Source organism: Apium graveolens, chromosome 11 (assembly GCF_009905375.1).
Source record: "Apium graveolens cultivar Ventura chromosome 11, ASM990537v1, whole genome shotgun sequence".
Lineage (NCBI taxonomy): Eukaryota > Viridiplantae > Streptophyta > Magnoliopsida > Apiales > Apiaceae > Apium > Apium graveolens.
The window spans coordinates 178,820,273-178,847,310 of NC_133657.1; the positions used below are offsets into that span (position 1 = coordinate 178,820,273).

Here is a 27,038-nt window from a genome sequence, read left to right on the forward strand (position 1 = left end):
CTCCAGCAAAAATGAAAGTTAATATAGTAATCTTATGAAGTTATACACGAGAGAAATACGAGCGTAATAATACGAGAATTTTTTTATTAGAGATATTTACTCATATATTTTATGGTTGTTACATTTATTTTAAAATTAAAATATCACTAACTTATATACATATATATTTAAAATTATTATCAAATCATATCATTAAAAATTTCTAATAAATAAATTTAAAAAATTAAAATTTTCCCTTCAAATTAAATTTTAAGAAAATATACAATAGTAAAAACAATCCGTGTATCGGGCGGGTTTATAATAACCGGAATGTGATATATTTGGTTAAACGGTTATCCCTTTATTTTGGTTATTAAAAATTAAAATTAATTATGTTATAGATTTCTACTAAACTACTAAAATGCTAATATATAAGAAAAAGTCTCATTATCCTCCTAAACTACAACCACATCTTATGCTGTTAAACTACAAATGCAGATTTTTCATAATTTTTTTATTATTATTTTTAATAATAATTCTATAATTATTATATATTTATATAATTTTAAAGTTAATATTATTATATAATTGGATAAATAAAATTTTAAAATTATTTTGATAGCAAGGGAAACCGTGAATCGCACGTCGTTTAAGTTAGCTTAACCGTGCTTGCCCATAACTTGTATAAATTCAAGTTCTCTCGATTTTTCATTTTTAAATATTTTATAATTAGCGAAATGGGTACTGAATTATAATAACCGAATTTTGTATAATTTAGTTCAATAGTTATTCCATTGTTTTGATTATTAAAAATAAAAATTAATAGTGTTATATATGTCTACTAAACTACTAAAATGCTAAACTAATAGAAACAGTGTTCTTATTCATAAATAAACTATGAATCTTGTTAAACTACAAATACAGATTATTCATAATTATTTTATTATTTTTTATTAAAAAATTATTATTATTATATATTTATATAACTATATTAAAGTTAAAATTATCATATGATTAAATAAATAAAATTTTAAAATTATTTAAATATTAACATATTTAAGCTAGTAACACTTTGACCCATTTGATTTTTTTTTACCATGCCCAACGCTGTTGATCGGCGAACACTCTGACTATTCCGGTGAACTCTTACCCTACTCAAGTATAAATTTATTACTGTTTATTCATATTTTTGTAACTATGTGTGTATATAAATTCATTCATTTATATCATTACACTCTTAAACCTCAAATTCTGAAGCGTTATAATAGAAACAAATTAAAATCTGATTATTTTTCATGATTATTAGTAATCTAATATCATAATTATCATTATTTTGCTGATTCTGGAATTTATTGATCTTATTTTCATGATTGTTTCCTTTTGCATGTATATAATTTAATGAATTTTTAATTATGTGTTTGTGTATGTGTATCTTGTGTTCTTTGTTGTTTGTGTGATGAGCTTGTTTATGTATATGTCCATGATTTTAGAGGCGTTGATACATTAACAAGTTGTGTTATTTGTTTGATCTTCGATGACATATTTAAACTAAGCCTTTGGAAATTATGAAATCAAAATTTTGTCTATTAGTTAAGCTTTGGAAACCTGTTTTATTAATTGATTCTCGGAAGTTTGGAGAAAGATGCAATCAATAGAAGTTTCATACTCCTTTGTCATCGAGAGGAGGAAGGTGAAATTCCTTTTCCTAACTGTACGGACTAGGAAATCCGATCTATTGATAGGAAGAATGCTTGGTTTAAAATTCACTTATTAGGCTTCCTGAGGGCCAAGATATTGGATGTAGGCGTAATATATTGGACTTTGACGCCTTCAACTACTATGAACGCTCCCGATCGATTAATGGGATGCGTCTATTTATTTATCTCTCAGTTCAATATGATAGTAGGTCTATGATCTGCTTTATTTGTCATATATTTATCGTATTTAATTATGATTGTGTTGTATCTTGATTATGCTACAATTATTTTTGTCACTTATGGTAGAGGCCTTTGTTATAAGTTTCAAGATGAGTTAAAGAGGTGGACATTTTGATGTCTCCATTTATTATTTTGGTAAGAAATGGACTCTGTTTGGGGATCTCATCAAAATAAGGTTAGTGTATATATTAATATATTTGTGAAGAACCGTGACAAATGTTTTTTCATAAAGGTGAATCTGGTAATGTGAATCGGAAGGCAACTTCTGAATCCATGAATCCATTTTAACTAAATTAGCATGTGGACTATAATATTTATTGAATACGTTCTCTTAGCTTCATCTGATTTGTCGAATGGGGATTTTGAAAAGCAAAATAGACATTGTACAACATAATATTTATGGTTGCTGCAAAGGGTGAAGAATTGGAAATATTTGATTCGGAAGCAACACGATTAATAAGTTGCATGGCTTATAATTTAGTTTAGGCCTCATGTCGTTTAAGGAACCTATTAAGGTTTAGTAACATCTTTACTGGTTAGTTTGGTATAGTATAGCCTCTCATATTGTTTGGATGAAATCCAAATCTCAAGCCAAGTTATGTGATTTTATTTTTCCATCATAAGATGTTCAAATCAACCCCAATAAATTTATAAGTTCGTACAGTTCCTTATTTGACGACTTACCATTCATTGGAGTTTCCTTATTTAATACCAAAATCACATAGCTCATATAATTTGTTGTGCAGTGCATGAGATGTTCAAAATCACATATGGCTCGCTGATTAGTATGGGCTTGTTGTATATAAAGATATTAAGAGGTGGGTTTATTATGTAATCATGTACGGTCCATATAATCGTGGGCCAAAATTTAGTTTTCTATCTCACATGTTAAGGGTGAGGAATGGCCCATTTCGGTAGGACTAGATAGGGATTCCTCATTTATCCCCGCCGCATTATAAAACCTAGAAGTGTGGCATAGTTGCAGAATCCTATCAACGCTAAATCTCTAGATCAAATTGAAGTATTTGGCTTGCGAGGTATATATCCAGACCCATTTGTCGGATTAGGAAGATGAATTTACTTGATAAAGTAACACAGAGTTTTGAAGGAAAGGACGAAAATGAGGCGACAATTTATCGGAAGCGAAAATCATTAATTTCGGGGGAAGAAGTTACCCCCAAAGGAAAGGAGGAGAATGAAAGAACAATGTCTCGGAAGCAAAAAACTTTAATTCAAGGGCAAGAAGTCTCCCCCAACGAAAAGGCAGAGAATGAAACGGCAATGTCTCAAAAGCAAAAAGCTTTAAATTTTGGGGAAAAAGTTACCGCCAGCAGAAATGAGGAGAATGAGACAACGATCTTTCAGAAGCAAAAAGCTTTTATTGTGGGAGAAAAAGTTACCCCCAACCCAAAAAATGCGACTGAGACTCCAAGAAGTTGTTTAACTTCTATAATTCCAGAAAATATTATGCTTATTTATTTGAAAAGAAGTTCAGTTCAATATCTTCTGAAGGATCTGGAAACATTTGAATGCAATATTTTAGGAAGCTACGTGAGGATTCAGTCTGACCCAAATGATCACTCCCAGAAAAACACCCACCAGCTTGTGCAAGTTGCAGGTATTTTTTGTTACTCGTTAAATGTATTTCTGTATTTTCCAAGTAGTGATTCTATATGTATTGTTTAATTATACATTCCAGTATCTTCTCACTTGCATTAGAATTAGATGTTTAATAGGCTACAATATTTACATGGTTCGTAAGGGACAACTACTGAGGAATAGCAACACAAATAATGTTATCGTTCACTTTAAGTCCTAATGTTTAATGTTTGGATTTAGATGTTTCTTCCCCCAGTATTTGGTATATGTTACAAATATAATTAACTAGGATAATGGGTAAGAAAAAATTGGAAAATCTAGGGTGATTCTGCTAATATATGTTTTCAAAAGGATTAGGTTTTTGTTTGGTATTTTATTGAGCCATTATATAATCATGCAAGTGCTTTTTAGTTTTTCCGGGTCAATACAATGTCATCATACATTCGCAACCATACTGTGTAAGTTAAAACAAGAATTTTTGGGATTAGAGAAAAAAATATTTCCTCCTTTCAGCTGATATTTCAAGGTAGTCTTATTTATAGTCTTTGATTACAATTTTTTATCTTTAATTCATATCTCCTACTTCATCAACCATTACAGGCCTTCGTTGCCAATTATATCGACTTCTATTGTGTTTGAGCCTTCTTTGCCACTATATATAGTATTTCCCATTTTGAAATCCTAGAATTTACATATATATATATAATTCAGTTACATCACGTACAACTCTCCAATTCGGGGAAGAATTTCATATCAAGCCCCTATTGACATGTTGAATATTTAAGAAACATAAAGGTCAAGCAACATATAGGTTGATGGAAAAAAAGCACAAACAATTTTTGAGTTATTTTGATTTGGATTAAGAAACTCAACCATCTAAAAATAAGCGGGATCAATAAAAGGATATTAATGTTAGTACCATATGATTAGTCGATTTAATATTCATGTCTTAAATTACAAAACTTGATAACTCAAGATTTAGAACAACATATATTTTAAAAGCTTTTGATGTTGGATACTATTTGGATTAATGTAAAATCACACAATAAAATAAGTTAATTCTTACCGAGTGCGCGTGAATTTGTTGTAGAACCTGGGGCAAGAACTTGGTCATTATCTACCCTTTCAGGCTAAATGTGCTGAGGGTGTACAATCCTAAATTTTTATTTAAAATTCTATCATGCCTTTTTCTAATGATCAAGTTCAATAAAATAGGTTAAGCTTCATGTCTAGATAGTTGACTCATCTTTTTTGAGTAAGCTTCATTCTCTTCTAGACATTTTCGTATCCAGCCCCTTAAAATGAATAACAAAAGTAACAAAGGAGAAGGCTCTTTTCGTCACCACATATCTCAAATGTCTTGGTCCCATCCAAGTCTTCGCCCGCTTCTTCAATGCCTTTCTCTCTCTATCAGAAAACCCTTGTGCTTTTTCTTTTATCTTAATAAAGTCCTCGTTAAACTGTAGCTTGCTATTTTTTTCATCCTCCAGCCAGTATGACTAAGAAACTAGATAACTAGATTCAGTTAAAGTATTTCTTCCTTCTTGTTGTATTCTTTTAATCAATTGAATTTAATTTTTTCTTTTAAATTCTTTAAATCATGTATATATATCTTGTATATTTTATCTTATATTGGATTTCTAGGTGTCAAGAAATGTGATGATCTCGGGGAAGAATTCATTCTTCAAGTATTAGTATTACCATTCATCAAAGAAGTTCACATCTCAATGCTATCAGATGAATTTTTCAAAAAGGTTTGGTATTTTCTTCATGTTTTACATCAAAGTTTCAGATATTTTTTAACATAATATTATTAGTCGTCATTAATTTGATTTTATTTTCGATCAAATAAGTTATACACAACATAAATAACCAAATATAATTATTTTAAAAAAATTGCCAACAAAATTGGGACTTTATTGAAAAGGCTTCATGTTTAATTAACGGGTATTGCAATTAGTAGAGTGAAAGGAGTAGGATAATTAAATGCTCATTTCCTCATTAATGCAACCTTTTTTATTGAAATATGTCATTGCTAGTGTGCGATACAAAAATTATAACCTAATTTATAAAAAGTCAAGTGCATGATACAACATCCTTATATGATCACCCAAGTTCGATAAATTTTCTATTCATTTGAAATTTGTGTATTGACCACACAATGGTGATTGGCTACGAATATGTTTATATTCATATGTTAGAACTATTTGAGAGAACTAGGCCTAAACAAAATGTGATGGATATATTAATTAGAGAACATATTCGAATAGCTTGGCTAAAATAGGTGTTGTGTCTATATATATGTATGTATGTGTAGGCCATTTCTCCATTGATCCATGAAGAACACTCCTATATAAAGAACAATAAAAAATATTATAGAATCCCGCATAATTTGCATTCAGATTCTAACCTTTACTTCAAAAAAGTTTTTTATGAATAATAGTAAAATCTAACAAAAAATAGGATAAATGTAAATTGCATTTAATTTTATCAGTACAAAGAAATATATAAGATTCTATACTGGATTACATTTTACATTTGATTTTAACATTTTGATGAGATTCTAAGTAAGATTCAAATATTAAACTTAATTGTTGTTCAATATTGTGATTCTAATATTTACAAATGAATTTTAATTGATGTTCAATTTTGTGATTCTAATATTTACTTTTCATTGGAACCTTGTATTTTTTTATTGCAGGAAGAATGTAGGGATTTGCGTCAAAAAATATTAGTCGGTGCTGCTTATAGGCCTACTGTTGTAAGTTTGTTCTTTTTCTTCTTTTATGTGAGTGCTTTTTAAAGATTATGAATTACATGTGTAGCCCATGTTTTCTTACTCAACAGTTTGATGAGGAGGAATATGTTATAGCAGGATCAAAATATGTAGGGAATAATTTAAGTTACATATTTACATAAAGACTTCTAGTATCTTGTAAATAATTTGTGCCCCGATATTCATGCTTCAATTGATCCTTTTCATGCTGTCCAGGCTAAAAATAGATGCATATATATATGGGTTAATGTCAATTGTCAATATCATAAAAACCAACCAATTAATTTAACGTTGCTCATATTTTACGACCTAGACACTAGTTAAATACCAACTTCTTTTCAACTTTATTAACAGATGGAGGTTCAAAACAAGGCCCAAATGCTGCATAAAGTTATAACCGAGCAGGTATGAATTCTTCTGCTTTCATAAAAGGACTTCAAATTTAAGTCTTAAATATACAATGTCATTTAATTTTTCTTCTTTTTATGTAAAATAATAGAGCTTAGCCGTTCAAATTCTGGAATATGGGAAAACATTTTATTTTGCTTTTAAATGGTAGCAGATAAGAAGTTGAATGGAGTATTTTGTTCATAGTTCTTGAGATATACCTTTTTCAGGAGTAGTGAATATGTGTCAGTAGCAGCAGCATAGTAGTATCTGTGTAGTACTGTTGTTGTGGTGTGCTTAACATAAGTCTACAAGTCTAGTAGTAAGAGTCAAGTGGTAAGGTGATTTGGACATTAATAGTCTGTTAGCATGTTGTAATGTGCTGGTCTATATAAACCAGGTCACTACTTTATTTTCTATATGTTGAATATATGAGAAAAGGCACTTGCCACTAATCTCTCTCTCTTCTCTTTCTCTCTCCCGTAACTAACTTCTCTCTCTAAAACTCTATCTTCTTCCCTAAGTTTTTATCTCTCTTCTCTCTTATCTCTATGATCTCTGCCTAATCTCTCTATATCTATTACATTTCTTTCCTATCTACCTGGTCTATTAGTTGTGTTAACAAAAAATACCAAAAATAGCAACAAACTAGGTTAGGAACTCATCAATTCCTAATAAATTGGTATCAGAGCACTTGATCAACCATTGTTTCATTAATATTGTGCTAGTACAAGCGAGTTGTGCGGCTGAAGAAGATCGGTAATCGCATCATTTGATTAAAGGTTATGGCTAAAGTAGTTCAGTTACTCTATGTTGTTAGCTATGACAGATTTGGAGGTTTTGAAGTGAAGTTGAGTTTATTAAGTTTGTTTAATATAGTAGTAGTTATTTACTGCTCCATTATAAGAAAATCATGAACGAATTAGTTAGTTACTATATGAATTAGTAGTTGTGGTGCCTAGATTTCACTTTTAACTAGAAGTAGATAAGGTGTTTAATTTTGTGCCTATGTAGTGAATCTGGAAAATTAAGTAGCAGGTAAATAGTAAAACTCAGATGAGTATGAAGACTGAGGAAGAGGCTGGGTTTGATGAACTTTATAATAAAGTTCAACAACAGTTTCTGAGCTATAAGGAAAAATCTGATAAGAGATTTTAAGAGATAGAAGACTCCATTAAAGTAGCTTCTCAGTACATGAAGATATTACCCAAGAGAATTCAGAAGAAGAGAGCACTTAAGTTGGCTAAGTTAGCTACTAAAACAAAGAAAGAGAATGCACAGAAGGCACAGGAGAAACCTCTGCATCACCTCAAACTTAGTTTTCCAAAGTATACAGAAGGAATGTGAGCTAAAGAATGGATACAAGACTATGAACAATACTTCACAGTCTTTAACATTGAAGATAAGGTGAAGAGGGTTGTTATTGCTGGTACGCACATGGAGGGAATGGCTAGAAAGTTCCAGGTTGTGATTACTAGCAAATCAAACATGGAATGGACTGAATTTTGTCAGCAATTCTTTGCTAAATTTGAGGAATGGAAACAAGAACTTCTCTATGAGAATTTCAAACAACTCCAGCAGACTAACGCTGTTGACCTTTATCTGGCTCAGTTTGAGAAATATCAGGAACAGATGAAACAAAGGATGCCTTTGATGAGAGAAGCATATTTTGTGGAGTGTTTCATTGGAGGATTGAAGGAAGAAATCATGGAAACTTTGAAGTTACTCAATCCAGTAACTGTCATGCAAGCTTATAAGCTAGCTAAATAAAAAGTGTTGCAATAAAAAGGAACAGTGCCCAAGAAAGCAAAAGAAAGACATGAAAGTTCAGTTAGTGTAGTTGATCAGTCTGTTATGGAAAAATTTGCTAATCTGCAAAGCACTTCCGAGAGAGTAAATATCTCTACTAAAATAGTTAAGCTGACACCTGGAAGGTTAGAGAAGAGGCTTAAGGAAGGCTTATGTCTTTACTGTCAGGACAAGGAAGGGTAAACCATCAATGTGCTCAACCTTGCAACTTTGTGATAAGGCAAGATGAGGGTGACGGAAATAAATAGGGGTTCCAGCAAAAAATAGTCACTAACCTTGTAGAGAATGAGGATACTTTACCCCTGGAATTAATGGAAGTATCAGTTCATGCTATAGAAGGAGTGCATAACAACAAGAAAATCACATTGACAGGAAGGAGAAGTAAGCATCAATTTGTAATACTAATTGATGGAGGAAATACTCATAGTTTCTTAGATGAGCAAACTGCAAGTAGATTGAAATGTGAGCTGATGAGGACACAGCCAATGAAGATACAAGTTGCCAATAGCAATCATCTGGAAAGCAACTATAAATGTAAAGATTTCAAGTGGAAAATTGGGGAGTGTGAGTTCCAAGATTTAGTTAGGACATTACCAATGGGGGGATATGATTTGGTTTTGGGTGTTGATTGGTTGGGAGCTCTAGGCTTAGTTACTTTTGACTACAAGAAACTGACTCTTCAGTTTCAACAGAATAAAAAATTAGTAGTCCTGCAGGGTAATACTCAGGCTAGCCAACCTAGAATTCAGCAGGAAAAAGCTTTTGTTAGGAGCTGCCAGAGGCAGGGCCATGGGTTTATCTATTTGGTTAATGAAGTTGATCAAAATTCAGAGAAAATTAGTTCAGAAGATGGAACTGAATTGCACAACCAAGAATCAAGATATCTACAACAACTGTTGCAAGATTATGGAGATGTCTTTAAGACTCCAGAAGGACTGCCTCCACACAGAGATATTGATCATAGTATAGAGTTAAAGGAAGGAGCTCAACCATTTTCTATAAGGCCTTACAGAAATTCATTTGAGCAGAATAATAAAATTGAGAAGTTAGTTGCAGAGATGTTAAAATTCGGTATCATTAGACATATTAGTTGACCATTTGCTTCTTCAATTCTGTTGGTGAAGAAAAAAGATGGCACATGGAGGTTTTGCATTGATTACAGGAAACTGAATTCTTTAACTATTTAGAATAAGTTTCCTATACCGTTAATTGATGAGTTGTTAGATGAGTTGCATAGGATGAAGTACTTTACAAAATTGGACTTAAGAATAGGATATCACCAGGTGAGAATGAAGTCAATGGATATAAGAAAGACAACTTTTAGGACTTAACTTGGTCATTATGAGTTTACTATGATGCATTTTGGCCTCACAAATGCCCCAGCAACCTTTCAGAACTTGATGAATCAAGTTTTTACACCTTCTTGAGAAAGTTTACCTTGGTATTTTTTGATGATATCTTGGTTATTCAAAGTCAGCAGAAGCACATTTACAACACCTAGAGGAGGACTTTAAGGTCATGAGGACACATCAACTCTATGCTAAGAAAATCCAAATGTGAGATCATGAAGGAGCAAGTAGCTTATTTGGGACATATCATCAGTCAACAAGGAGTAGCAGTTGACAGTAGCAAACTGGAAGATATGATGGCTTGGCCAGTACCTGAAAACATAAAAGCTTTGAGGGGATTTCTTGGTTTGAGTGGCTATTACAGGAAATTTGTGAAAGGGTATGGAACTATATCCAAACCTTTAACTAACTTGCTTGAAAGAGATAGTTTTATGTGAAATGAAGAAGCTGACAAGGCTTTTAAGGAGCTGAAAGAAGCAATGACTAGTACTCCTATTCCACGGCTGCCAGACATTACAAATGAGTTTATTGTAGAGACTGATGTAACACCCCCGGATCCGGGGTCGGGGATCCGGGTCGTCACGGTCTTTCTTTCCACAATATCACTTCACTTAATTAATAATAAGTAACCTTATGCTGTGACCCCACACTAACACACACCACAACCCGTTATAGTCTCAGAGATGAAATTTAAATAAGTACAAGTCTTTGAATCCACAATTTAAAATTATTACAACCCAAAATGATTACTTGATAATTTACAGTTAATTGCCATTATCTGCCACAAGTTATAATTATACATAATTGATTCTCAAAAGTAGATGGTTTGATCTACAATAGATCTACCTCTGCAGCTATAGCAGCTACAACATCAACGGGAAGACGCGGGACGCTTCCCACGCGCTTGCGCTGGGTCTGCTGGAGTCTGGCCATCTTTCCTAACTGTTGTTGTGTGATGAAGAAATAAAGCAAGGGTGAGCAGCAAGCCCACCAAAATAATATGTATAATGATTAATAGTATATGAGCCTTCTCATAGTACTCATGAAAGTCTTGGTCAAAAGAAATGAACCAAGTTTGATATCTTAATGCGATGAAGTCGCAAAATATTCAGTATATATACATATATACTTTTCAAAATATTGGAATTCTTCTTCCATGCATAATATACACAAAATTCCAGTGTATAACTGTATAAAAATATCGTTGCAAGGTGATCTAATATATCTAACCTTGTCTCAACGTTTTTCTGAAAATCTTTGTCATTCATAAGACAATTATTAACTAGATATAAGTTTAAAAGATGAAGTTATAAGGTACTCCAATATACTTATATCTTTTCCAAATACTACTTGAACTACCACCGTGTAAGTTATAATCAGTTTCAAAAGTTCATCACATAGATGAGACTACAAGACAAGATTTGAATAGATTCAATCTTTGAAATATTATTGAATGAAATAAAGTTACGAGATACTTTATTTAGTCCCGATATATATATATCCACATATATATATCTCTTAAACATTTCCTGGAACCTCTGTTATGTAAAGTATGAACAGAGTTTGAAACATCCAATGAATTTTGGAAAGGAAAAGAATTTTGGCATAAACCCGATATCTCGCTGATCAGGCAAAGATACCAATAAGTAACCTTTTCTACTGTAGATGGATGAATTCCTCACCGGTCATCACCCTGGCCGCATTAGGACCTCGCGCTAGACCGTACCCCGGCCCCTCACGCGTTGATGGACTGCCACCCAACCACTTACACAATAATAGACCGTACCCCGGCCTGTCGCTTATGCCGACTCAATGAGATGGGCTTACTTCCCGAACGTTGGGCAAGTAATCAATTCATTTACCAAATCTGCAACCTCGTTGCGAATATAAAATACACCACAGAGCCGGATTCCCCAGGTTTTGAGCGGGTATTTAAATCCCCTTTAAAAAGGAAGATCTTAAATATAAAAATGAGTTTTGGGATCCGCTCTGACTTTTAAAAATCATTTTGAAGACTCGAAAACACTTTAAAGAGTGTTTGGAGTAAGGCTGATTTAATGAAGTAAATCAGTCCCCAGAATATTTAGAAAATGACCGAATATTATTATTTAAATAATATTCCCATAAAGAATAGTCTTTTATAAAAATAATTGAAGTAGAAGTTTTAAAACTTATACTTGAAACGAGTATTAAATAACCAAAGATATACTTATATGAAAGTATTATCTTTATTTGAATAATCGAAAATAAGTTTGATTATTAACACCTTATTCTTTAATAAAATAAAGAATATATTTCAGCAAATAATCGGAGTCATAGATCCTCAAATGAATATTCAAATAATATTCATTAATTAATATAAACTGAGTCATAAGCCCTCGAATGAATATTCAAATAATATTCAGATAAATAAATAAAAGGAGTCATACGCCTTCGAATAATATTCAAAATAATATTCATTAATAAAGTAAAAGGAGTCATAAGTCCTTGAATGAATATTCAAAATAATATTTAATAATAAAATAAAGTTAAAGTTATCGAATAAACCTTATTCGATTAATAGTTTTAAAAACTATATCCATATATATATATATATATATAAATAAATATATATATATAATATACTCGGGAACATCGACTCCCGGTTTAGAAATATGTTCACCTTTTATCCCCTATACTAAGGGTATACGCAACTACTTGCTTATTTCTAGCATAGCTATTATGCAACTATAAGCATTGAAATCAACAGATAGATAACCAGATTACGAAACAGACATGCATATATACCATATTAGCATGCTCCAATATATCGCAAAATTTGCTAATAACAATCATGCAATATCACAAGATAATGCATATACATATATTTACATCACAGCAACAGTATAACGGGTAGAAAACTTGCCTGAGCGACTGGGGGTTACGAATGGCTCGGGACGAGTCTGGTAACCTATAAACAACAAGTAAGTTGGAATTAAACCAAAATCACTTGTAAATCTATACTTTAACTAACTTAGACTCTAACGCTTGTTTTGCGCTCACTGATTTGCTTAAGTCACTCGGGTACCCTCGGCTCCACCATTTTTAATAATTTAACCTTTACGAGTTTTAAAGCGATTCCTTCGCGAGTGTCTTACCAACTGCCTAACACACTCACCATAAATGTTTCATACATTAATTAACCCTTTTTGGTCTTTAACCTATGTTTCAAAGTAAGGCGAGGGAAAAAGTTTCGTTCGCGAAACGCCGTTACTTGAAACGGTCGTTTCTCCTAAACCGTGCATCGGAATCGAACGAACTACATATCAAAACGAAGCTCGTAACCTGAGCTATCTAAACATGGCAGTGGTCATAATCTAGCAGGGGGTTCTCGGGTCCTAATGCTATGCACAAAAACAGTCCAAGGAAAATCGGACGTTACGACGGCTATGTTTACGCGATTTCCAATTTTTAAACCATCCACAATCAACCCAAACCATCCTCAAATCCAACACACAACAAACATCCATCCTTATCACATCATAACAACCCCAACCAATTCAATTAAATCATTCATACATGTGCTTAAACCTAACTTTAATCATACTTAAGCTCCTTTAAATCAAAACCACAAAATTACCATTCCATTACACTACCATTCCAAATCCCAAACTCTAAATCATAACAACAACTACAATAACATCCTACTCATCAAAATCACCTTATAATATATATGAACCTAGGGTTTGGAAATGGTATACCTTCCTTGAAGTGGTGGGTGGAGCTAGGAAGCCTTAAGAAGCTTTGAGAAGTCTTAAGAATGCTTGGATCTTCAAGATAAACAAGAAAAACTTCAAGTTAAAAACTTGAAAACACTATTCATAGTCTTCTTCTTTGATTAAATGAAGAAGATTGAGAAGGAATTAATGGCTTAAACTCATGATATAGTCCTAACTAAGCATGAAGATGATTAGGGAATTAACTCACCAATTTAGGAAGCTTTGATCTTTGATTTTGAATTTCTCCTCCATTTGCAATAGTAAAAGCCGAGAGCATGATGAACCATGCCTTGGTTTCTTTTTGATTTTGATGAAAATGATTTTGCTTGGCTTGGTTGGCTTGATTTTTGTGTTGTTTTTGGTTAATGACTTAATTAACCTTGATTTTGTGTGGTTATAATTCAACCACACTTCCTTCTTGTGTCACCTTGCACATGTCATTATGCTCCCACTTGTCCACACCTTGTGGTTTGATGATGTCACAATCCCTGGCTTCTTGTACAAGCTTGTCTCTTGGTCACTTATTTGTTTTACGGTTCGCTTATCTTTCGTTCTCGTTTATCGTTTGAGGGATCATATCCGGGATCTTATTACTTAGGTTCCCTTAACCTTTCTCAATATATTGTATTCCTTTTATGATCCTCTCTTATAATCCTTTAATTTAAATCCTTTTTATCCTGTTACCTTATACTCAATTCTCTCTGTATCTTGTGGATTTCCGGGAAAAATCAAAGTGTTCGGAATTGGATTCTGACGATCTTTACATACACTTATATACCACATAGAGTACTAATAATATCCCATAAGATCAATAACAGAACCCCTACATAGCGTGGCATGAAAAGTTTTCTCGTTCAGCAAAAACACTATTCATAAGGGTTTCAAAATTTCTCAAAAATTGGGGTTATTACAACTGATGCCTCCAATACTGGAATTGGGGTTGTGTTAACTCAAGATGGACATCCTGTGGCTTACTTCAGCAAAACTTTAGGACCAAAAGGTCAAGCCATGTCCACTTATGAAAAAAATTGATGGCTATAGTCTCAGTAGTGAAGAAGTGGGCTTCTTATCTGATATGAGGACATGGATGCATTCAAGGGGGAAGGGATGTCAGGAGTAGTGAATATGTGTTATTAGTAGCAACATAGTAGTATGTGTGTAGTACTGTTGTTGTGGTGTGCTTAGTATAAGTCTATAAGTCCAGTAGTAAGAGTCAAGTGGTAAGGGTAATTTGGACATTAGTAGTCTGTTAGCAGGTTGTAATATGTTGGTCTATATAAACCAGGTCACTACTCTATTTTCTGTATGTTGAATATATGAGAAAAGGCACTTGACACCAATCTCTCTCTCTTCTCTTTCTCTCTCCTGTAACTAACTTCTCTCTCTAAAACTCTATCTTATTCCCTAAGTTTCTATCTCTCTTCTCTCTGATCTCTCTCTGATCTTTTTGATCTCTGCCTAATCTTTCTTTATCTGCTACATTTCTTTCCTATCTACCTATTCTATTACTCGTGTTAACATAAAATATCAAAAATAGCAATAAACTAGGTCGGGAACTCATCGATTCCTGACAACCTTGCACAAGCAACTGTATCATAGACATCTGTGTTTCTGTTATGTATATTAAGGAACTGAATTTTTAAGGTTGGACACGTTTGTTTCATTGGCTTCAATATGGATTAGAACTATGATACTTTTAATTTCTTGATCCCACATTTTTTTTATAAAATTGGCAAAAGAAATAATCGTAGGATTGAGGATAAATAAAATGAACTAGAGGGAATTAAATAATAATTTGTTGGAACAAGTATTATGGGAGATTTAAGTTATTTAAACAAAAATACCCTTACATGTTTAACTTAACTTACACTTGTTTTGTTCAAGAAGTGATAGGGAATAAATAAATCCTGATTACGTAGTTAATGTTGTATTAATTACACATGATTTGGGATGCAAGGCCCAATAAGAAGATGTATGATATTCAGACCAAAAAGGTTAACACATTGATCAGGCCTGATGGACCAGATCAGGTCTGATTGAACAAAGAAGGCCCAAAACCCTGAATATTAATTAATTTCATAATTAATTAATAAGAGAGAAAAACAACTATTAAGATAAGTCCTATTGGGGATATAAATCTTTGTAGATTGGCCTCCAAGGAACCTCATGGGATAAGGAATCAGCTTCCTACTTCCTAGGACTCCAAAGTCCATTCTAATTCAGAGACCTGACCACCAAGTCTCCTAACCCAAGTCCAATTCAAGGACTCCCAAAATCTATATAAGGGGTTTCACCCTATAAATCAGAACTACATTTTTTGACTTGATCCTTGGCAATCAGCAAGGTATATAGGCATCTTGTTAAGGCAGATTGAGTCATGAAACACAAGAGCAGTCAAATCGAGCCTCTAAGCTCACGTTCCTTAGTAATAAATACAACAATCATATACCTCAGTTTTTAATCCATAACATTTGGCGCCGTCTGTGGGAAAGCACAACAACAACTATGGCGAGAACACGGAGAACAATTAGAGCTCTTGAGGAAGAAACACCATCGGGGACAACCTAAGTGATTTCGTCAACCGTGGAGATACCTCCTCATTCAACTTATGCAGCCACCCAAGGAGAAGTCTGGATAGGGGTAACTCAACCTCGGCCACAAGGGACGATTCCCTCGGCTATTCAAGGTACGAATCCCCAAGTTCTTGCACCTGTGAATTCACGACCCATCGGGTACGAGTATTCAACTGTTGTGACTACTAACCCCCTTATGGGATGCCTCTTTACCCCGAGGTTGGAGGAAGTGGACATGCTGGACGGAGTGAAGCACGAGGGCGATCGCCCCCCCTACATGCGAGGTTTGGCTCCTATCCTTGATAATCAGGAATTTTCTGGTCCTTACACTGAGAGAGACTCCGAATCTTCGGATGATGAAGTAGCCCCAAGAAGGAGACGTGCTTACAAAGAGCCAATGGCTGATGGTAGCCAACGTCCTAGAAGCACCCAAGGGACGAATCCCCAAGAAGTGCAGGAAAGGATCAAGGCTCACGAGGCTGAGATTCAAAGGCTGAGGCGCGACTTGGAGGCACACCAGACCACTAGGCCCCCACAACCTCCTAGGGGGAGAAATCCTCCTTCTATCATAGACCTGGATGGTCCAATACAGAGAAGGGTTGTTGTCCCAAGGGTTGATCCAAGCAATCTTCTTCCCCTTGGAGATCCCGATGATCCTAGGGTGGAGAAATAATGAATGCCCATATCTCAAGGAAGTTCAAGATGCCAACCATCAAAGCTTATGATGGTACGGGAGATCCCGCTAATCATGTTAGGACATTCTCTAATGCACTGCTGTTGCAGCCCGTGAATGATGCTATTAAGTGTCGGGTCTTTCCTCAAACCCTGTCGGGTATGACTCAAAGGTGGTATAGTCGTTTGCCCCAAACTCTATTGGGTCGTTCAGAGAATTAAGTCAGGTTTTTATTAAACAGTTCATCAGTGGGAGAGCGCATGAGAAAAGTTCAGCATCCCTCATGAGAATTGTGCAGGGAGCGAAGGAATCCTTAAGAGACTACTTGAATCATTTTACGGAGGAAGCTTTAAAAGTCCCGGACCTTGATGACAAGGTCGCAATGATAGCACTGCAACAAGGAACTAGGGATGAGTTTTTCAAGATGTCCTTGGCCAAACGCCCCCCTGAAAGCATGTTGCAGCTCCAGGATAGGGCAGGGAAGTACATCAAGGTGGAAGAGAGCATGAGGAAGACCGTAGTGAATAATGAGCCCACTGGAGGCAAGAAGCGGAAAACTGACCTGGAATATATCGCTAAGGACAAGTATCCTAGAACCGAGCAAAACCCTGATTAACCCCCAAGAAGGGAGGACCTGGGCAAAAGTTCACTGAATACGCTAAGTTGAATGCTCCTAGAAGTCAGATGTTGATGGAAATTGAGAAAGATCGAGATATCCGTTGGCCTAAGCCCTTGAAGGCTGATCCTGCCAAGCTAGATAAGAGCAAGTATTGCAGATTTCACAAAGATGTTGGTCACGACACCGATGAGTGTAGACAACTGAAAGATGAAATTGAGTTCCTTATTAGAAAAGGGTGATTGAACAAGTACACTGGAGATGGAGGGGATAGGAATAATACTGGTAGGAAGAACTTTGAAGATCGTAGGAGGGACCAAGACGATCAGGGGCAGAATCCTCAGCCTAGAGGACCGGTTATAAATGCAATTTTTAGAGGGCCGCGACCTCGAGGGCCTGTGATAAACACAATCTTTGGAGGACCAACTGCTGCTGGATTATCCAGGAACTCCAGGAAAGCATATACTAGAGAGGTTATGCATATTGTTGGAGAAGCCCCAAAGAGGGCCAGGACAGAAGTAACATTGGCTTTTGATGATTCTGACCTAGAAGGTGTGAAATTTCATCATGACGATCTGCTGGTCATAACACCGATAATAGGAAATAGCCCGGTCAAGAGAGTCCTAGTGGATAATGGTGCTTCGGTGGATATCTTGCTCCATGACACATTTTTAAGGATGGGTTATAATGATTCTCAACTAACCCCGACCGATATGCCGATATATGGATTTGCGGGAGTAGAGTGCCCCGTGAAAGGGATAATCAAGTTGCGAACCACCATAGGTCAGGAACCAAGGCAAGCAATATATATGTTGGACTTTGTGGTGATAAAGGCTAGTTCAACTTATAATGCTATCATGGGGAGAACGGGGATACATGTTTTCAAGGCAGTCCCTTATTCCTACCATTCAGTTATGAAGTTTCCCACCCGGAATGGGATTGGAGAAGAGAGAGGAGATCAAAAAATGGCTAGAAGTTGTTATGTAGCCTCTTTGAGGGCAGATGGAGTTGGGGGGAAAGTTCTGCCTATTGAAGATCTGGATATCCGAGAAAATGATGAGAAAAGAGGAAAACCAGCAGAAGACTTGGTTTCAATTCCTTTAGCCCCCGAAGATCCTGAGAAGGTGACTTTTATTGGAGCCACGCTCAAGGAGCCCCTTAGAGGGAAGTTGGTGAAATTTTTGCAAGAAAATAGTGACGTATTTGCATGGTCAGCAGCTGATATACCAGGCATAGACCCGGAGCTGATTACTCACAAGCTGAATGTGAACCCAAATCGGAAGACGGTAAAGCAAAAGAAAAGAAGTTTTGCTCCAGAGAGGCAGGAAGCTATAAAAAAGGAAGTAGAGAAGCTCTTAGAAGCTGGTTTCATTGAGGAGATTCAATTTCCGGAATGGTTAGCAAACCCTGTAATGATGAAGAAGGCCAATGAAAAATGGAGGATGTGTGTAGACTTCACTGATCTAAATGATGCATGCCCAAAGACTGTTTCCCGTTGCCAAGAATAGATACTTTGATAGATGCCACTGCTGGGCATAAGATGCTGAGTTTCATGGATGGATTTAGTGGATATAATCAGATCAAGATGCATAAGGACGACATTCCAAAGGTATCATTCATCACTGACTTTGGTGTTTATTGTTATCTTGTTATGGCATTTGGTCTCAAGAATGCAGGAGCCACCTATCAAAGTTGGTAAATAAAATTTTTAAGGATCTTATTGGCAAGACTATGGAAGTCTATGTTGATGACATGTTAGTCAAGAGTCTAGTAAAGACTGATCATATAACCCATTTGAGGGAAGCTTTCGAGGTCCTGAGGCACCACAAGATGATGTTAAATCCTACGAAGTGTGCTTTCGGAGTAGGATCTGGAAAATTTTTGGGATTGATGGTCTCCAAGAGAGGGATCGAGGCCAATCCCGATAAAATAAAAGCAATCCTGGACATGGAGCCCCCAAAAACTATCAAAGGTGTTCAAAAACTCACTGGAAGGGTTGCTGCATTAGGACGATTCATCTCGAAATCTGATTATGTAGTTAATGTTGTATTAATTACACATGATTTGGGCTGCAAGGCCCAATAAGAAGATGTACGATATTCAGACCAAAAAGGTTAACACATTGATCGGGCCTGATGGACCAGATCAGGCCTGATGGAACAAAGAAGGCCCAAAATCCTGAATATTAATTAATTTCGTAATTAATTAAAAAGGGAGAAAAATAGCTATTAAGATAAGTCCTATTGGGGTTATAAATCTTTGTAGATTGGCCTCCAAGGAACCTCATGGGATAAGGAATCAGCTTCCTACTTCCTAGGACTCCAAAGTCCATTCTAATTCAGAGACTTGACCACCAATTCTCCTAACCCAAGTCCAATTCAAGGACTCCCAACATCTATATAAGGGGCCTCACCCCACAAATCAGAACTACGTTTTTTGATTTGATCCTTGACAATCAGCAAGGTACGTAGGCATATTAAGGCAGATTGAGTCACGAAACACAAGAGCGGTCAAATCGAGTCTCGAAACTCACGTTCCTTAGTAATAAATACAGCAATCATATACCTCAGTTTTTAATCCATAACAAGAAAGATATAATTATCCTTTCATAAATAGTCTTTTAAATATCCCGTACAAAACAAACATGGAATTGTTATATATAAAAGATCTAAAACCAAGGAATGTAATGCAGGAATTTTATCCTTGGACTATGATCCTTCTAAACAAACATAGCTTGTGTGTATTAGATTAATTGGATAATCTTTTTTTCCTTGTGTACTACTAAAAATGTACACAAATGCATATTACTACATATGTGCATGGGTGTGTGGGTGGGTATGGGATTGTGCCTGTGTTGGTGTGAATGGGTGGGGGTGTCTGCCTTTGCGGGTGTGTTTTTGAGGAGGGGGGGCACTTGTGATGCACCCGGGACAGGTTTGTTTCTTGTAATATTGATATTGGTTGATGAGTCCCATTGTGTACTGCAATATAATCCGTAATGTCAAATCTCGCGGAACTAAATTCTTTGTGGTATTTATTATGCTTGAAGCTGTAAAAGTTGAGAATTGGGTTTTTAAGGATCATCAGCTTAAATAACTACGTACACCTTAATATCGCGTAACAAATCAGCTGTTCTCTTGTCTCGTTCATTTTTATACGATGTCTCATTCAATTTTATAAATTTCAAATGTTACCAAAAATAATAAAAGTTTAATAATATAAAAATCAACTAGATCTACTACTTTCTCATACGACTACACTCATTTTATATATTAAATATGAAAGAATGCTAGGTACCCTAAATTATTTTCCCAAAACGATGATGTGTCAATGTATAGATAGTAACATTCTTTAATAATCATATGGGACTATGTGTGCATAAATATGAGCCCGAAATCAAAATTTACCGGGTGTCATAACATATCATTTGGGAAAAATATTTGGGGAACCTAACATTAATATTAATTGGTTCCCCCATTTTACACAGCTATTATAATTTTTTCATTAAATGACACTTTTTCTTTATATCTCATTCATCCCTTTACCAAAAGTAATATTTTTTAATATGTATCTTTTCCTTCGTGCCCAAATCATTTGTATACAAATAGCAATGGCCGGGAAGGAGGGAGTATTGTTTCTTGTCCGAGAACAGCAGAAACCTTCCTGTGTAAAAAGGTCTCTGTTGTGACTCAATTTTGAAATATTAAACTTATTAAGTTATGCTGCAAATGAATGTCATATGAATTTTCTCTTATAATATTTATATAAAAAACTAACCGGTGTTTGACAAAAAAGTATTTCTGCGGTTCTTCGTTGGAATCTCTAAAATCAAGTTTGAAATTGGTACAGTGGCTTGCGAAAGAACTCTCTTGGATGCAGAGCCTCATTGTACTAGGCCTCAGTCATCGTAATAATATGAATGGATGGATTGCTACTGACAACAGATGGCGAAAAGAATATCCTACTAGCACATTTTAGTGAATATTATCTTGGAATATTGTGTGGTTGCCTTAAGGTCATCTGTTATGATCTCTTTAATCTTTATTAAAGTCTCCTGATACCTGTGACAAAGAAGTACTTGTCAGGGATTATATATTATGCATCATGGATATAATTATCTTTCTTCTAGTCCTTTCTTTTATCTGTTATCTCGTTTGTATAGTGTGTTGTGTTACCTAGGCTAGACGTGAAAAGAACATAGTGAACAAGTCTTTGAACATCTGTGAATCCTTAACGTCACAATGGTATACGCTAATCGAGTACCTGAAAACAGAAGCACCGTTGCAGAAACCAGCTGAACTGGAAAAAATACCGCTCACTATTCCAAATGTAATCACAGAAGATCTGAACAGCGATCTTTCCTGTTTCCCAAAATTTTCTCTTCTGGGGACTTCAGCAGGTATGCATTTCCACTCTAAATCAAATAAAGCTGCACATCTTCAAAAGTATTTCATATCTTAGCTTTTTATTAGTAATACTTTCGTTGGTTTGTATAAATTACAATATATTATTTGTTTTAACAATCTAGTAAATTACATAAAAAAAACTTTTGATTTCTGTTTCTCACTATCCAATATTAGGCACTGGTCATTAACCGTCTTTGTTTGTCTTGAGCCAACTTGATTCCTATATATGTTTTAAATAATAAGACCCTTAAAAACATTTTAAATATATTATTAGATCTATTTTGGGCCTAAATAATAAGAATTAAGTAATAAAGCTAGAGTACGTATCCAAGTATTATAATTGGAATAGGTTTGTGAATAGTTAGGCTCGTTATGTGTTCGAATTAGAATAGGTTTGTAATATATTGATACTTATTGCAATAAGTTTTAAATAATAATATCCATATAAAAAGTTAAATGTGTTTTAATTAAATAGGTTTGTAAGATGGTTAGGCCCACATTTGTTTTAATTTGAATATGTCTGTAAAATAGTTAGACTTGTAGCAATAAGTTTTAAATATTAATACCTTTCAAATATTAAAATAATTAGGCCCTAAATATATTTAAATATATATTGGGCCCAAATAATAAAAATTAAGTAATAAAGCCCGAGTTACATACCGACCGTGTATTTTAATTCAATAGTTCCGTAAAATAGTTAGGTTACTATGTGTTTTAATTAAAATAAGTTTTTAAAATAGAGAGGCCCGTAACAATAATTTTAAAATAATAATATTTCGAAGAAAAATTTAAAATTAGTAGGCACTACATATGTGTTTATATTCTATTTTGGGTACAAATAATAAAAATTAAGCAAAAAATCTCGAGTGCCGTATCGACCGCCTACAAAACTTTTAATGAGATAGCATCGAAAGATTATATTTTAATTAGAATAGGTTTGTGAAATAATTAGATCATTATGTGTTTATTATTAGAATAGGTTTGTAAAATAATGAGAACCGTAACAATAAATTTTGAATATATCTTTAAAAAAAAAGATTAGCACTAAATATATGGTTGTATACTTATATTCTATTTTGAGCTCAAATAATAAAAATTAAGTAATTAAGCCAGAGTACTCTTATGTGTCTTAATTAGAGTAAGTTTGTAAGAAGTGTGACACGTTAAAAAAATAGAAATAATTAGGCATTAAGTATGTGTTAATATTCTATGTTGAGCCTAGATGAGGTGAAGCAAGCCCGAGTGCCTATACAGGGAGATCAAATAAAAAATTCTTAATATAAAAACTGAAAACTAATCTTAACTCTTAGATCAATATAATCTAATGGTCTCTACATGCACCATACATAATTAAAATACACTCTCCCGCACAGAATCTCAGTTAATCTCCTCCGTTTTTAAATTGACTTTTCCCAATCGGTGACCTTTTTTAAAAATATGATTTCACAGTATTTTTCTTCATCTCACAATGATCAATTTGCATATCAAATGTGCTATATTTCGGCACGATTTGAAATTTTTCTATTTTAGTTTCTAATTTTCATTATATGGAGGTTTGTAGTGGAGTAAAACCTGTATAGGCCAGTGGTCAAATGACAAAATTTTTTAAATTAGAAACTAAAAAATAATCTAAGTGCCTACATTAATCTAATCAAATGGGCCACCTATACCCACCACACGGGATTAAAATACACCCTCCTTTTATAATTTGATTTTTTCCGTGAACTTTTTTTTAAAATATCTGATTTTACTGCCAACAATTAATTTACATACTATATTTCAACGTGATTTGAAAAAATATATATTTTTAGTGTCTAGTTTTTATTATAAGTTAGTTTCCATTATACAAGGATATATATATAGAGAGTGAAGTACTTTGTTTTGTCTTACTGCCACTTATCCTGTTTAGAAAGCGAACACTTACTATAGTTTTGTAATATAGTGTAGTTCTTTATTTGCCAATGAATAAACTACATTTTAGCATCTGCAGGTGTTGATAAAGAAGGTGAACCTCCATTTGTTAAGGAAGTAAATGGTTAGAATATCTTTTACTTCTCTATTTTCTTTCAGTAATTCTTAATGATTTACTTTTATCTGTACAAGCTGTCAGAGAACCAGAATATATATACTAACTGAAATTTCCCTTCCACATATGGGCAGTATCACAAGTATGTCATAAAAAATCTGCACATTGGATCTAACATAAACCTACGCAAGTATGGTGGATCCTAAGTGCTAATTAGTATTCTGGTTGATTTTTGCTAGAAAATATAATGTGCTACGCATGTGTTTATTTGTTATATGGTTTTTTTTAAACTGATTATACTTGAGGGGAAGGGGGGTTGAGTACATGGATGCAAATATGTCTTTTTTTTTGGATTTTTCTTGAATTGAGGAACGGAATGTAAATAAACAAAAGCAAAAAGATGGCTCTCAAACTGTTTGTATTATATATTTGATGAATAATACAAACTCTATCAAAGGTGTACAAGTACCTTGCCAGTTGCTCAATTTAACACTTTCTCTTTTGTAAAAACCTATTTCTTAGTAGAGAAAAATTCCCCTAAATATGTACTTAAGAGACTTATCCGAGTACATAGTGTATTTAATGACATATTTGTAATTTTTTAAATAAATTCTGTAATTACACTAAAAAACTCTTTGCACACCTAAGTTACGTGAGTACGTACTTAGGAACATCAAGCTCTTCTTAGTATTACAAACTCGAACAATAATAAAATGACAATGAGAAAGTATTTTATACAATTTCTATCAACTATAACAGAAAGTAATAAATCAATCCATGTAGTAAAGGACAATCCATGTTTTCCAGTTGATAGTTTCCTCCTCTGCTTGATTCTTTTCTTCATTATGCACACCTTTCCGTTTTTCCTCAGTCTCGATGCTATTTAATAGCACTTTCCAGATTCTGTAGATCTTCACTTCTCAAGTTTTAATATATTCAGGGTCTAGCATAGTCTCTGAAAGATGGCTGACTCTAATATTCTCTAGTATCTGATTTCCTAGCCTCTGAACTTCATCTGTGGTCTCTGAAAATCTTCAATCTACAAAATAATTCTAAGTAGTATGTTTTTTATACATGATCAAGGTCGAAACAGAAAGCACACTTTTATTCTATTCTATACTATAAATCATCAACTGATAAATTAATTCCTAACAATGTGTTTAGCAACCCGTGTAACAGATTAACATTATATTACACGTTTCTCTACTGGATTTTGCATAAGGGTGGGTTTTTGGTAACTTAGTACAGTTGAGGGGGAGAATTTACTTGGGGGGTATTTATAACAGTCTCAAGCTTCAAGATACACATAAATCCATATTATTCTAGAACTAACTTATTAATAGCCAAAATGAACTATAAAATAGTTTCATACTTCCTCTTAACCAGTCAGCGGTCAGGCTTTAGATATATTGAACATGGCCGACTGCAGAGCAGAAGCTGCTGTAGACAAGCGAAAGTATATACTGATTGTTAGTACAGGTTATTTCTGCTAAGTTGAAATCGAATTATACAAAAATTTACTTTTGTCTTGTTTTCACAGGTGTGCTTGGTATCGCTAAGTTTGACAAGTTTGACTTGAATCTACCTCCAGTAAATACAAATACTGCAGAGAGGACTGAAAACCGTAATTTGGAAGATTTCGAAGTGATTGAAATCAGCAGCGACGACGATGTGTAGCAAGGTTTGAAAGTCTGGAAGCACGGTTTGCACACATGTTTCGCAGTTAGGCAAGGCTAAGCATTTACTTTTCCATCACAACTATTTCATTTGATTCAGAGTAGACTTGAATTCAGATGTTCCGAATTCATCTTTTTTTTTAAAAAAAAAGATCTGTCACTATAGAATTTGACTATTCTACAAGTTTCATACAAGGATCAAAAGTGAATTTGATGATTTTTTTTATAGACTTTCAGTGTTTTTTAGCAATGCAATACATTTCATAATTTTATGTATGAATATAAAGTAAGCATACATCTAAACATATAAAGTTGTCATATTCTGACAATCTTAGCAGCTTTAACAACAGGATTCTCTCTAGTGATTGCTTCTCTACCAGCTGCTTTATAATCATAACTACACTCATGCCTATCAGAATACCGGTGTTCAGAACACAAAAGCTTTCCACACCGGCACTGAAACCCTGTCAATCCAACCTTTCTCCTACAACCTGAGCACCGATTCACCTCTCGTTTCACCACCGCGATCATTTCCTTTTCATTTTCCTTCTTAACCTCAAAAAGATCAGACTTAAACACCGCCTGCAAGGCGTTGATCGATACCGGACTACCAGTTTTTTCGGATAATTTAGCTCCAGTAACGCAGCAGTTAATACAGGGAGTTAAATTTGTTTCAGGTACGGCTTTAAATTCCGTTTCTTCGTTGTGCGACATTTTTCGCAAGAAAAGGATAGGGAACTGTTGTTGATGATGAATGGTTTGAGTGTAAATTTGGATGAGAAATGAAGAGAAATGATTTGATATTTGTTATATGGTGAATTGGTGATTTGTGGGGAGATTTATATACGAGCAGAAAGTTTTGTGGCGCGTATGAAACTGCGTAAGAGTCAAGTTGACTGGATTTTCCAGGGAGAGACGAAAATGTGCTGGGTTTTGGACTCGTTTTTGACTGACGTGGACAATGACGATATGTTGTAGTGGTCCAGAAACATTTGCAATTGAATAAATGTGTTGAAAAATTAGAGATGTACACTACAATCTTACCACTGAGAAGTGTTATTTATTCAACACGGATATTGATTTTTAAATTATTAATTATCGAAATTTTTAGCATAACTAAATAACACCTCGGTTATTTCGATAAAAAAGAATATCCCCAGGAAGTAATATAAAATAAAAATCTCCAACCATAATAGTTAAAATGGTTAGCAAAATCAGGAATATCTATTAGGAATTGACGTGTCAGGTTGTACTCGGAGTTGTATTTGAGGTTATAAGATTTTCTCATAAAATAGTAGGGGTATTTTTATAAATAAGGGGAATTGACTTAAAATTACAAAATTACCCATTTAAAATTGTACTCAAAATCCTTCTAAACTTAGGCTAGATACCTAAGAGCAAGTGCACCGCGCGCTGCCCAACTCGCTAGGTGGAAGAGAGAGAGACAAGCTGGGCAACTACACACACGTCGGAG

The 27,038-nt window shown here is 34.3% G+C and overlaps 2 protein-coding genes across 3 annotated transcripts; one reads left to right on the forward strand and one right to left on the reverse strand.

Moving 5' to 3' along the window:
• Positions 1-1,504: 1,504 nt before the first annotated feature.
• Positions 1,505-25,783, forward strand: LOC141698228 (zinc finger CCCH domain-containing protein 44-like). 2 transcript variants are annotated; one of them, XM_074502892.1, is made up of 8 exons: positions 1,505-3,534; positions 5,160-5,269; positions 6,217-6,276; positions 6,646-6,696; positions 21,306-21,412; positions 21,707-21,855; positions 23,844-23,897; positions 25,429-25,783. In XM_074502892.1, exons 1-8 carry the CDS (start codon positions 2,988-2,990, stop codon positions 25,563-25,565), a joined length of 1,215 nt encoding a protein of 404 aa, XP_074358993.1. In that variant the 5' UTR covers positions 1,505-2,987; the 3' UTR covers positions 25,566-25,783. The 2 variants fall into 2 exon arrangements, with proteins under 2 accessions (XP_074358993.1, XP_074358994.1); XM_074502893.1 differs by having other exon boundaries at positions 23,853-23,897.
• A 96-nt stretch (positions 25,784-25,879) lies between these two features.
• Positions 25,880-26,278, reverse strand: LOC141696195 (zinc finger A20 and AN1 domain-containing stress-associated protein 5-like). Its single transcript, XM_074500375.1, has one exon. The coding sequence runs from the start codon at positions 26,276-26,278 to the stop codon at positions 25,880-25,882; it is 399 nt and encodes a 132-aa protein (XP_074356476.1).
• Positions 26,279-27,038: the final 760 nt, after the last annotated feature.